Genomic DNA, 12,186 nt, shown 5'->3' with positions numbered 1-12,186 from the left:
CTGTGATATCTTCGGTATTTGCATGTGTTTGTCCAGTGGCTGAAGATGCTGCTCCCTGTAGCTAAATTTTTTTTCTTGGTTTTCTTAGGATCCACTGCACCTGCGAGCCCAGATGAGTCTAATAAGGAGGTATGTGCCCGGCATGGAAAAACCAATTGTAGCCGTTTTTTATTTAATCTGTGTATATATTTGGGATTTTTACTTGACCCTTACATAATTAAATGAATAATCAATACCAAAATGGTTGGAATCATTTTTTGTGTGTTTGTGTGACCTGAAATGGGTGTTTTCATGAACTATTTTGATTTGCTATTAACTGACCTACAGTTGCTGTTGGACATTTTGGCGAAGAAGTAAGTGAAATTCATGTTGTTTTTGTTGTTTTCTCTCAGGAGGACCAAGATGCAGGGCAGTCTGTTGGACAGAGGAAGAGGGTTAAGCTAAGCAGCAGTACCAAAGGTAAATGTAAAGACAATGTATATCGCTACTGTATGTTACATAAACATCCCTTTCTTATTATGTGCCCTTTCTGCCCTCAGACCCGTGCATTATTGAAACTCTGAAGCACAAATGCTTTCTGGAGGAGTTGCTCTTTTGGACAATAAAGTACGAGTTTCCTCAGAAGATGGTCACCTTCTTACTGAACATGTTGCCAGATCAAGATTACAAGGTAATTTTTCTTGCCATGTTAACATTTATTTGCAAATAACAGATGCATACCTGGCCTTCTGTCGCAATATAGTTTCTTTGCATGTCATGATATAGACTTTCTGGTAAATTTAAATGATGCCTGCAAACATTTACTAGCAAAAATGTTGGAGCAGTAAGCTTACTTTTGTTTTTTCTCATCCTGTCTGACAGATCACTTTTACGAAAACCTTTGTTCAGCATTATGCATTCATCATGAAAACACTGATGAAAAGCCACGAGTCGGACACCATGTCCAACCGCATTGTACATATTAGTGTGCAGCTGTTCAGCAACGAGGAGCTGGCTCGACATGTGACTGAGGAGTGTCAGTTGCTGGACATCATGGTCACAGTCCTCCTCTACATGATGGAGAGTTGCCTTATTAAAAGTGAGCTTCAGGGTAAGTTGTCCCAATGTATCGGGTCATTCTGATTGAACACTTCAAGTCAGTATGAAGCAGGTGGCTGACATAATTCTCCTTTTGGATCACCACAAAACACCCCATGTGAACAGCGTGAGATTTGTGATCAGTTTCCTTGCATGGTGAAACTGATATTAAGTTTATGGATTTAGCTTAGATGTAGTGACTCAAATTGTCGAACTGTAGATTCTGTGTCTTGGATAGGCAAGGATGGCATCATACCAGGAGCTCGTTATTTTTATGTTAGCACTTCATCATTGGCTCACTATTCATAAATACAGCACTTTCTCATTTTTTGTAGGGTAAAATGGGTTATATATGAAGCTTGTTAAGTATTTTAAAAAGGAAAGCTGGACAGCTTTCAAAAGAATAAAACGCAGCTGTTAATTTCATTTAGAATTTTTAAACATTCTCAATGCAGAAATATAGATGCACAGATGTTTCTTCCCTCTGGACTGTCTCATGAAATTAATTTTTCAGTGCAGTCCAAAGCATTTTTCTGTATTGGCAGCCACGTGTTGACTTGTGTAAGTTACGAGTGTGTTGTCTTTCTTTAAGTACCTGTTTGTTTTGTTCTGATGTTATGTTTTTTTTAAATCATTAAATAAGGGCTGCAACTAACAGAAATGTTGATTATTTGTTGATCTGTCGATCGCTTGAATAACCAATGTTTTTTTTGGTCCATTAAAATATCAGAAAATTGTGAAAAATATCATTCACTGTTTCCTAAAGCCCAAGATGACATCATCAAATGTCTACTGTTATTCTACGAAAATTACTTAAAACAATGCATTGGCTATCACAGCTGTTGGTGATTAGTTGGATAGTTGACAACAAATTGTTGTTGCTCTAAACTAAATGCATACTTAGCCCAAATGCTTTCAACCTAATCTTTGTGTGTTTCCTTTTCTCTTTTTTTTTTTCCTTCCCCTATCTTAGATGAAGAGAACAGTCGCCATGTTGTAGTGAACTGCAGTGAGGCTCTGTTGAAGAACAACACCTACTGGCCATTAGTTAGTGATTTTATTAACATCCTCTCACACCAAAGTGTAGCGAAAAAGTTCCTGGAGGACCACTCATTGTTGATGCTGTGGATGAGCTTTGTGTCATTTTTCCAAGGTAAGTCGAAGTTTGATTGCTAAAGGGTTGATCAGCTGCTCAAATAGTACAGAGTGTTTTCACCTGAGCAACACAAAGTGCTTCACTGTACCTCTCACTCAAACATTGATGGAGGCAGAGTTTGAGGTTCAGTATGCTCGCTCAAAGACATTTTAACCTGAGTAGCCATTGGCGTTCAGTAGCTTCTTAATGGCTATGTAATGCTTATTTGTTCTCATGCATCAATTATAAAAGCTTTTTACAATAAATAAAAACTTTGATTGCAGAACTTAATATTTGTTGCAGGACAGAAACCCTGGACCCCCTGCTGTAAATCTACCATTGATCATTCAGATTTAAACAGTTGATATAAATGATTGCTCCTGCTTGTGCAGATTTTCAGTTGGAATACCGATGTTGTGCTTTTTCAGACTTCATCTGTCATCTACTGATAATAATGCCCCACAAGGAAAAGCTGGTTTCCCTATGGGGTTAAAAATGGGGCTGTGTGACTCTTTGTAGTTAGAAATGTGGTCAGTGCTGCTCATTTGCCATGTATACTCTACCATGACCCTAAAAATAACACTCCCCCCTGCTCAGTGTGCTGGAGTATCCATTTGCTGACGTTCTGTTCACAGGTCTCCCCATTACATTGTATGCAAGACTGCTGCACTGCTACCTTTTGACACATTTGAGAAATTGCTAATTTGCTAACACACATGCTTGCAGTCATCTTAAAATGTGCATGAATTGAAAAAATATTTATAGGTAATGAGTTCTACACTGAATTTTCAAAGCACACATGTTAAGTCTTGGTATATTTTTTTCCCCTGATTGTTTTCTCATTTGAGCATTATGAAGCCATTTAACATGTGGTGACTTTCAAACCATTTTCTGCTGTGATAGGTATGAACCTGAATAAGCGGGAGCTGAATGAACATGTGGAATTTGAGTCTCAGACTTACTATGCAGCATTTGCAGCAGAACTTGAGGCCTGTGCACAACCAATGTGGGGTCTCTTAACACACTGCAAAGTCAAAGTAAGTCCCATCTGTAAACCCTCAGAGCTGCATTTACTTACTGTATAACCACATATTGATGTTTTAAACTTTTTAAATTGTCTTAACAGGAGACACAGGAATATACTAAAACTGTGGTGCGCTACTGCTTGGAGACCCTGCAGATCTGGTTTGATGCAATTGGCTTCATTGACGAGGTAAACATAAAAGCCATACCGCTGTATTTACAAGAAAATACTTTCTTCTTGACTGTTTCTTATCATTGCTCTCATATCTGTTACAGCCTGCTCCAAATCAAGTGACATTTCACCTGCCACTGCACCGCTACTATGCCATGTTCCTCAGTAAGGTATCTCAGAGCCTCTTACTCTTCAGTACTTACTCTCACTCTTACTCTCTTACTATTTCAGCAGGACATTATTGTGTTTTTCATGCGTTTAAAATGTATTTGGTAAAAAAAAAAAAATCCTCAGGCTGTGAAGTGCCAAGGCTTGGACCTGGACAGCCTCTTGCCTGACCAAGAGATGCTGATGAAGATCATGGTGCATCCACTCCAAATCCAGGTATATCGCAAGAGGCCCATAAGCAGATTTTTGGTTGTTAGTCATTTGTAAATATCCTCTGGGTCTGCAGCCACAGGTTAACTACAGCGTTGTTGTGTATGACTGTAGGCATGCCTGTCAGAGATCCACAGCAACATGTGGGTCAGGAATGGTCTGCAGATCAAAGGGCAGGCGATGACCTACGTGCAGTCACACTTCTGCAACTCAATGATTGATCCAGACATATATCTTCTGCAGGTTTGTTTGCTTTATCACAGATAGTCCCCACTATACTGTAGGTATCGCTAATGTAGTGTAGTTGTTTTAGCAATAATCATTATTTTCATTGTTTGTTTCTATTTTTCCTCCCTAGGTTTGTGCATCCAGGTTGGATCCAGACTACTTTATCTCAAGTGTTTTTGAGAGGTATGTGCTGACTCCTGCACATAGATTCATATAATTTATCTACATGTGTTAATTCAACATATAGGAATATGACTGTATGCGCTCTCCTTTCTCACACAGGTTCAAAGTGGTTGACCTGTTGACCATGGCGTCTCAGCATCAGAATGCTGTTTTAGACTCTGAGCAGGAGAGGCCAATGCTTGAAGGAGCACTGACCTTCTTGGTCATACTGACGAGCCTTCGCATTCATTTGGGTAAGTGGTATGATAGAGGATGCACATAGCTTACAGGGAATAAGAAACGGCTTATATGAAGTGAAGTGAACCTACGGTACATTAATAAGTAAGGCAGTAATGTGTTTGCTGTCGGAGGTGATGATGTAATTTACTGTCTATGTTTGGCATGTGATGTCATTATTTTCATTAGACTTTTCTGTTGACACATCACCTAAGTTTCTGACTGATGCACCAATACTTAAGGGCTAGTAAATCAAGAATAGCAATAACTGTATTGAGTTATATATGAAATTAAATTAAAAATTAAAAACCAATTAGCGGTTGGTGACAAAATCTCTTTTTTTGCTTTGTATAACTGTATATGTACTTTTTGAATGTTTAGTTAAACATGTAGACGGAGTATTTCAAAAAGTCTGAATCTTACTGTTTTACAGTAAAGCACACATTATCATCTTGTCTTTTTTCACAAAAGGCATTTTGACAAGTCATAGATAAATTCAATGAAGCTGCTTCAGTTTTAGGTGTTGTGTCTGCTGGCTCACTGTCACAGGTTACTCGAACACTTGAATAGAATGGAGCCATGATCAGTAGTAACATCTGAGCTTTCTCTGTTATGAGGAGTCAGTCAAATTGTCAGGGTTGATCCAACTCTTTTTGTTCGGTGACATTTTTCTGGTTCACCACACCTACGGTATGGAGAGCTTCTTTTCGCTGACAACAGTATTTGCACTAAAGTATGTTTGTTTATGCTGTTTATCCAATCCAAAAATTAATGCCACAACAGATCCACACTGATGCTCCTCGCCATGAATATTACACTAAACACTGTACAAAATACCTGCAAAGGAAAGCTGTAATGCAGGACACCCTCCTCAATTTCAGGGCAGTGATGGTTAAATTGCTTGCATAATGAACCATCCCTCCTTTATAATCCTCCTGCCAAACACAGAGAAACTACCAGTGACCACGGTTTGTTAAAAAAAAAACGTGGACTCTGGCTTCAGCTGACTGAAAGATACTTAACATGATATTTATACGCAGCTTCCACTTCTGCTTATTAGAATTCAGGTTTTAATCTTTGTCAGTTTGTCCTTACGTTCTTCTCACTCTCACTATCAGGGATGACGGATGACGAGATCCTTCGGGCTGAGATGGTCTCCCAGTTGTGTATGAATGACCGTACACACAGCGCGCTGTTAGACCTTGTATCCTTCAACACTTAACAAATGCATTAAAGTAACCTCAGTCATCCATGACAGTCTTTTTCCCTAACAGAATTTGTTTAGATTCCTGAGAATCCCAACCCCAAGAGCGGCATTGTTCCAGGGAGTTGTAGTTTTGAGGAGATGCTCTCTGCTGTGGCCGACTTCAAAGCACCGGTGTTTGAGCCTGGAGGCTCCATGCAGCAGGGCATGTACACACCTAAAGGTAGGATGTTTGTGGTGAAGTTGTAACAGTAACCTGTTAACCTTTTTGGAGAGTGCAGCGAAGGATGTCACAGAAGCTACTCGTGAAAACTGAGATGCTGAAGCGCCTTCTGGTTCGTTGTGACATCTACACAGTAAGATTTGGGTCATTCTATTGCCAGCTAACCTCCTAGTCTATGTTGTCAATTTTCTTTTTTAAAAAAATGTAAAAAGTCAAATTCATGGGAACTTTTTAGAATAATGTAACTGTACTCCAAATACCTTTTTTAATCAAGTTTTTTTAAGTTTGGCTCTCTGAACTAAATTTTCATAATTTATGTGATCCATTTGTATTTGGAGACTCACCAATTGCAAATTTTTCACTGGATTGTGTCAAAATGTGTCCTGACCATCAAAGAAACACTAAGAATACATGGCAGCAAGTATTAATTTAAATAGTTATTGCAGATTGGTTACCATATCCAATAGATAATTTTTAACCAAAATTAAAAATCTGAAATTTTCAAATATTAATGTCATCATTTTTACTTTCTTGCCATCATCATTGATCCAGTAGTGTTAATGTAGTTCTATCACATCTAGGAGTGATTTGGTTCTGCATAAAAAATTGGGTGCCACAAATCTTGTTGAATTTAGCCTCTGAGCTAAAAAAGCACATTTTATAATATATTTTGCAGATTTATTGTAATTTCCTTGAAACTTTTTGTTTGAAAAAGTGCTAAATGAGTACAGCTGTAGAATTTTGCACAGTTCCATGAAATAGGAAAAAAAAAGAAAAAAGACATGAACTGGGAAAAGTCCTGAATTCTGGCTGAGTTGGCATGGAATAACCCTTCTGTATCTGGAGGAGATTGTGAACCTCCTATCAAAAGATGGATGTCTGTCTGCTGCCCTCCGCTGGACAACAGTAGTGCTATCAGAACAAGGACTGCGATTTTTTTTGGGGGAGAAAATTGGGTAACAATAGAAGGGAAACTGCGAATAAATGGTTCAGTATACCATAATATATTAATCAAAACACAGAGCTATTTTTTGTACTTGAATTAAAAACGTAATAAAATCTATTTCCTAACCAATTATAGTATTTTCAGCTATTTCGCGGTGCAGAACTCACTTTAAAATAATCCATCAATCCAACCAAATGTCCTTATTTGTGTTTAGATACAGTTTAAATATTTGTGTGTACAGATGCAGATTGCTATTGTTCTTTACTAAGAAAAGCAGTGTATTGTTATGTATACAACATTTTTAGATGGATCCTTATCTTTATTCTTAAGTAGTCTTTGGTGCCTTGCTCATATTAATTGTATAGAATTGATATAGTAAGACAAATAATAAAAACAAAGCTCAATGCCTACTATTTCAGACCACACACTTTATTTATTTTTTTCCAATTTGTTGATGTAAATGAGTAAAAATGATGATGTAACTGAGATGTGAATAGGCTGAATCTCTTAAGCGTTGTGTTTATGGAATTTGTCCTTAACTGGCCACTTGGGGGCAGGCTTACACCATTAACACAGAGAAGGTGAACTAGAAAGAAAGTGAATCAATGTCACTTTGTAGTAGAGGTTAAAACACATCTCTCCTTTTTCTCATCTAGCGGAGGTGTGGGAGAAGGAGTTTGACCCCATCATGGTCGTTCTCAGAACGGTCTATCGGCGTGATGTCCAGTCAGCAATGGACAGATACTCCGCATTGTAAGTTAACACTATTGCCTTGATGTCCCCAAGTAGATGCTTACTTTATATGATTTAGGTATTTAATAAATGGTTCAAACATTTCTACTCTCTCTCTTGAGTTCTGATTGACAGTATTCATTCTTTGGGACTATTCATGATCAAAAGCTGTGTCATGCTCTGCTCGGTGTCGTAGGGTCGCCTCTCTCACCTGCACACAAAGACATGATAAGAAAGGTCAAGTCTCCCAGGTGCTCAAGTTGGTTTCAATTAGAGAGCTGTCGAAAAAAAATCAATATTACAGTCTAAATTGTAATAGAATTGAGGAAATCTTTCTTGTTTGATTGTGGTACGGACGTCTCCCAGGACTAATGTGCCAGTGGAGGTGAAGGAGATACCTCAGGGTTAATTGTCCTGAAGGTCGCTGCAATGCCTGAAGATGCTAATTATAAGGAAAGGGTCCCTCACTGAGTGCTTTTGCTTTTGAAATAGTAGTTGAGAAGATAACCTTTTTTTAATGGGATTTTAGCCTGGCCTTAATTGGTATAGCTGTAATTGAAAGTACGGCTAGATCACTGATGTAGTTAATTGTACTCCTTTTACACACACTGTACGCTTTTTGTGTTACAAACCAGATGAAAGAGGCATGTTTCTCCTTGAGACATATTGAAGCTGCCACTGCCACCTTCAGAGTCTGCTACAGCCTCATGTTGCTCATTCACACTGTTTGAATATGATGGATTGCCTGTCAGGCTGGCCCTGGTTTTATATAACAACGATCCCATCATCACTAATAGAGTGAGCGACTGTGTTGCCCATCGGCTGTTCTCTTGCATAGACTAAAACCTTTTGTGCAGTGAATTGCTCCGAAGAATGTAAGGTGTCACTTCATTGGACTGTTATTTCTCTCATTGTCATACTCTATGTGGAAATTGTAGTAATCGCTGTGTTACTGATTGTTCTTGTTGTGATGATGTCACCTAGTTTGAAGCAGTGTGGCATCCACACCGGCAACCCATGGCCACCGTACAAGGAGAGGACTCCTCTGCATCCATGTTACAAAGGCCTAATCAAGCTGTTGCACTGCAAGACGCTGCACATTGTCATATTCACTCTTCTATACAAGGTGAGCCTTTCAACAGCTATTCATGTGGTGTACTCCAGTGCTGCCCCTGCATCTTAATTTACTCCTTGAGCTAGATTAGAAGTGATTCTGTTTGCCATCTTTAATTGGTGCACAGGTAATATGACTTGTCATATTAATTTTTGCTGACATGTTACAAGGTATTGGTACAATACAGGACTAGAAAAGTGCAGGAGGTGAACCAGTCAGATCTTTTGTTTCGTTGTTTCTACATTATGCTTCATCCACACAAGTTTTGTTCACTTATTTAAAACTTATTGTGTGGATGAAGCATAATGTAGAAACAACGAAACAAAAGATCTGACTGGTGAGCAATGACACTGCAACAACATTGGCATGGTGGATCATATTTGTACAATTACAATAAAAATAGTTTTTTAAAGGGAAATTGCAGTATTTTATACCTAGGCCCCATATTTCCATGTCTGATGTGTAAATGATTCATACTTATCAAAAGTTTTGGAATCGGTCCAGGAGATTTTCTCAGCTGGCAGCCACAACACTGATTTTGACAATCTAGATGAGGCAACAACTGTAACAACTCATCATGTGAGATTTCATAGTGAGACTTGTCCTTCACGAGACTTGTGTTTCTGGTTACAAAAAGGATGTTCTGTCTCCGTCTGATTGTTTCCATAATGTTGTCAGACACTTGGAATAACAGCCGAAGCCTGTTAGTGGCAAAAACACTTTAAAGTGGATGTATCTCTGACAGTCGGAGTTGCCCCCAAAGGATTACGATTGCGTTGCAGCTGCCATCTAAGGTGACCTACAGGATCAATTCCAAAACTTTTGGTGAGCATCATTGACACACAAAAACACGAAAATATAAGGCCCAGGTGTAAAAAACACGGAATTCCCTTTTTAAGGCTGCATTAGAGGGTAAAAAAGAACATTATTATGAACTATTAAAATCATGTGTCATTTGTTTGGGTCTGTGTCAAAAAAAACATTCAAAACAAGCAAGATTTGTAGGGCATGGCATGTCTGCATCACCACAGTACCTCATTTTAATGCTGTTTTGTCATACATGTTCCCTTTTTTTTTTTAATGACAGATTCTTGCAATTTGAATATTGCAACTGGCCATATTGTAATCTCGATGATATTTCAACTGTTCAGTCCTAAGAATTTTCATCAAATGCAAAACGTTAAGCCAAATGTTGTTTTATTTTTCTGTTAAAACTAATACTTTAATATGTCCTAGATCTGGATGGATCATCAGAACATGTCTGAGCATGTGCTGTGCATGGTGCTGTACCTCATCGAGCTGGGCTTGGACAACCAGGTTCAAGACAACACTGTGGATGAGGTTAGATATGTTTGTTTGAGTTACAGCCACTCTCCCTCTCACTGTGTAGACATGTAGTGCCCATCAGTGTCTTACATGATCTTATGGTCCAGGAGCCTTGCATTGAGGAGCACTGCCATGACAGCTGGTTCCCTGGCACCAACCTCCTCTCCAATCTGCACCATGTCATCAACTTTGTGAGGGTTCGTGTTCCTGAGACGGCTCCTGAAGTGAAGAGAGAGGCCCCACCCAGCACCAGCACTGAAGCTTCTTCTTATGGCCAGGTAAAATATTCCTCTGCTGTAAGCGATATACCTACAATACTGTTAATTACAGTGTGATGTCACTGTAATCTAAAACAACTGGAAGAGACACTAATAGTGACTCGCAGATTGCTATCGACTGTATGCTTCCTGCCAGTAAATAAAACGACAGTGAATTAAATCACAAGATATTTTTCTCAGGAGATTAAAGCTAAAAGGCAAATAATTATTGGACTTGAGTTTATCAGGAGCCCAACAACAGATTCCAGTGCCAATGTTGCTGTGTATCTTCTGGATAACATTAGTATGCGATCGTCTGCTTAAAGGTTAGCCATAAACACTCGATGAGCTGTAGAGCACGCCCGGCTTGTATTGGTGTCAGTTTCGCTTCGGTGTCTCTTTGTCCTCCAGTGATCAATGGACCATCACAATACCAATCAGGCATGCTTTTCACTCATCCTGTCACTATATGGCACTAACATAAAATGGATACGGCACTCGCGTAAACAAATTCTACATGTACCAAAAGCAAGTTAAACAATAAAGATTCAAAAACACAGCAAACAAATTGTGTTTAACGCAGCATGTAGTGGCTGAATCTAAATATAAAAGGTACTGTAATGTTTCTAACAAATTCTAAAGGCTGTAAAACCATTCAGTAATAGTTTGCCACAGCTTCTCCTCCACCTGCTGCATCTTGATTATCTGCTGATGGGGACATCATACCAACCCCACATCATAGGCCATCTACACTCCATTCAACTGAGTTTCCCCGCCTTTGCCACCATGTAACAAGCAGCACAGCCAAACCCATGAAGGTTACATGTTCAAGTAGAAAGTAAAGAAATTCATTGCTGCCGCCCAAGAAATGGTCAACAACTTAATATTGTAAACATATTCTTTCACATCAGTTGTTGTACAGGTTAAACTTAAAAATTAGGTATATTGAGTTGATAAGTGAGCTCAAGGGTGCTGTTTTAACTTTAGACAAAGCCAGGCTAGCTTTTTCCACCCATTTCCAGTCTTTGTGCTAACTGACTAGCTGAAGCTTCCTCTTCATACATAAGAGTGACATCAGTCTTGTCATCTTATCAGTCTTAGCAAGAACCTGACTAAGCATACTTCAAAAAATTGATTTAAACATTTGACCAACCTATCAAATTCCAATTAAATTAAACATTAAACATTAAATACATGTTTTGAATAATGGCTTTATACATAGCTCACAAAATCATATATTAAGATGTTCTCTTATGGCCAAGCATCCATATTTCGCAAACTCTTACATAGAGCACCATGACATTTGGTGTTCATGGTTCCCAGAGGATAAATACTGGTGACTTTGGTGCTCCCCTGACTTTATTCAAGTTAAATGTCACTTGGCGTATCAGTTAAATAACTCATCACACCAAGGTTTTTTCACATTTTCTTTGACCCCTGCCCTGATATGCATATGGTTTCATCATCTTACTTTTTTTTTTGCACTTCAATGTTCCTCTTTCATATCGTCATTATTATTGCTCACTTTGCTGTGCCTGATCCACAGAACTCCAGGCGTCTTACAGGGAATTGGAGAGAGGTAGCTATCTACATCCATTTCTATAAAAAGGCTGGTGGCTTTGATGCCACTAGCAGCTGCATTTGTCTACTTTTATCTTTTTATTATGAAAGAACTTCTTTGCACATATTTGTTTGGTGCATTTCAAAGGACATCTGCCTTTGTGTGTTAAGGCGTGTGTATAATGCTGTGCTTCAGCAGTTTCCCTCCCTCCTGAATGCTGAAACTAATTACATGTGTAATGCCGGTTTGGGTAAATGCTTTTTAACCGCATGTCAGTATGATTGATGTTGCCTTGACTGGGCTATGATCCATGTTTATTTAACAGCGCAGCTCAGGTCCTTTTTTTTTTGTCAGGTCAGGTCATGGCAACGCTGCAGACTGCTTGTGTGCTTTAAAATCAGTATGATTTTA

At 38.7% G+C, this 12,186-nt stretch overlaps 1 protein-coding gene across 2 annotated transcripts in view; it reads left to right on the top strand.

Moving 5' to 3' along the window:
- Window positions 1-12,186, top strand: part of ubr3 (ubiquitin protein ligase E3 component n-recognin 3) — a 46,230-nt gene that overhangs the window by 4,215 nt on the left and 29,829 nt on the right. The window contains exons 5-23 of one of the 2 annotated variants that reach the window (XM_030428153.1): window positions 89-129; window positions 393-459; window positions 540-670; window positions 862-1,090; window positions 2,051-2,230; window positions 3,116-3,249; window positions 3,339-3,425; window positions 3,512-3,577; window positions 3,702-3,791; window positions 3,900-4,028; window positions 4,144-4,196; window positions 4,296-4,429; window positions 5,531-5,616; window positions 5,698-5,839; window positions 7,442-7,538; window positions 8,502-8,643; window positions 9,868-9,972; window positions 10,065-10,235; window positions 11,761-11,793. In XM_030428153.1, coding sequence (XP_030284013.1) covers window positions 89-129; window positions 393-459; window positions 540-670; window positions 862-1,090; window positions 2,051-2,230; window positions 3,116-3,249; window positions 3,339-3,425; window positions 3,512-3,577; window positions 3,702-3,791; window positions 3,900-4,028; window positions 4,144-4,196; window positions 4,296-4,429; window positions 5,531-5,616; window positions 5,698-5,839; window positions 7,442-7,538; window positions 8,502-8,643; window positions 9,868-9,972; window positions 10,065-10,235; window positions 11,761-11,793 — 2,117 coding nt within the window. The remainder of the gene's footprint in view (window positions 1-88; window positions 130-392; window positions 460-539; window positions 671-861; window positions 1,091-2,050; window positions 2,231-3,115; window positions 3,250-3,338; window positions 3,426-3,511; window positions 3,578-3,701; window positions 3,792-3,899; window positions 4,029-4,143; window positions 4,197-4,295; window positions 4,430-5,530; window positions 5,617-5,697; window positions 5,840-7,441; window positions 7,539-8,501; window positions 8,644-9,867; window positions 9,973-10,064; window positions 10,236-11,760; window positions 11,794-12,186) is intronic. The other variant, XM_030428154.1, reaches the window with a different exon arrangement.

Source organism: Sparus aurata, chromosome 9, assembly GCF_900880675.1.
Source record: "Sparus aurata chromosome 9, fSpaAur1.1, whole genome shotgun sequence".
Classification (NCBI taxonomy): Eukaryota; Metazoa; Chordata; class Actinopteri; order Spariformes; family Sparidae; genus Sparus; species Sparus aurata.
This window is presented reverse-complemented; position numbering and strand designations above follow the sequence as displayed.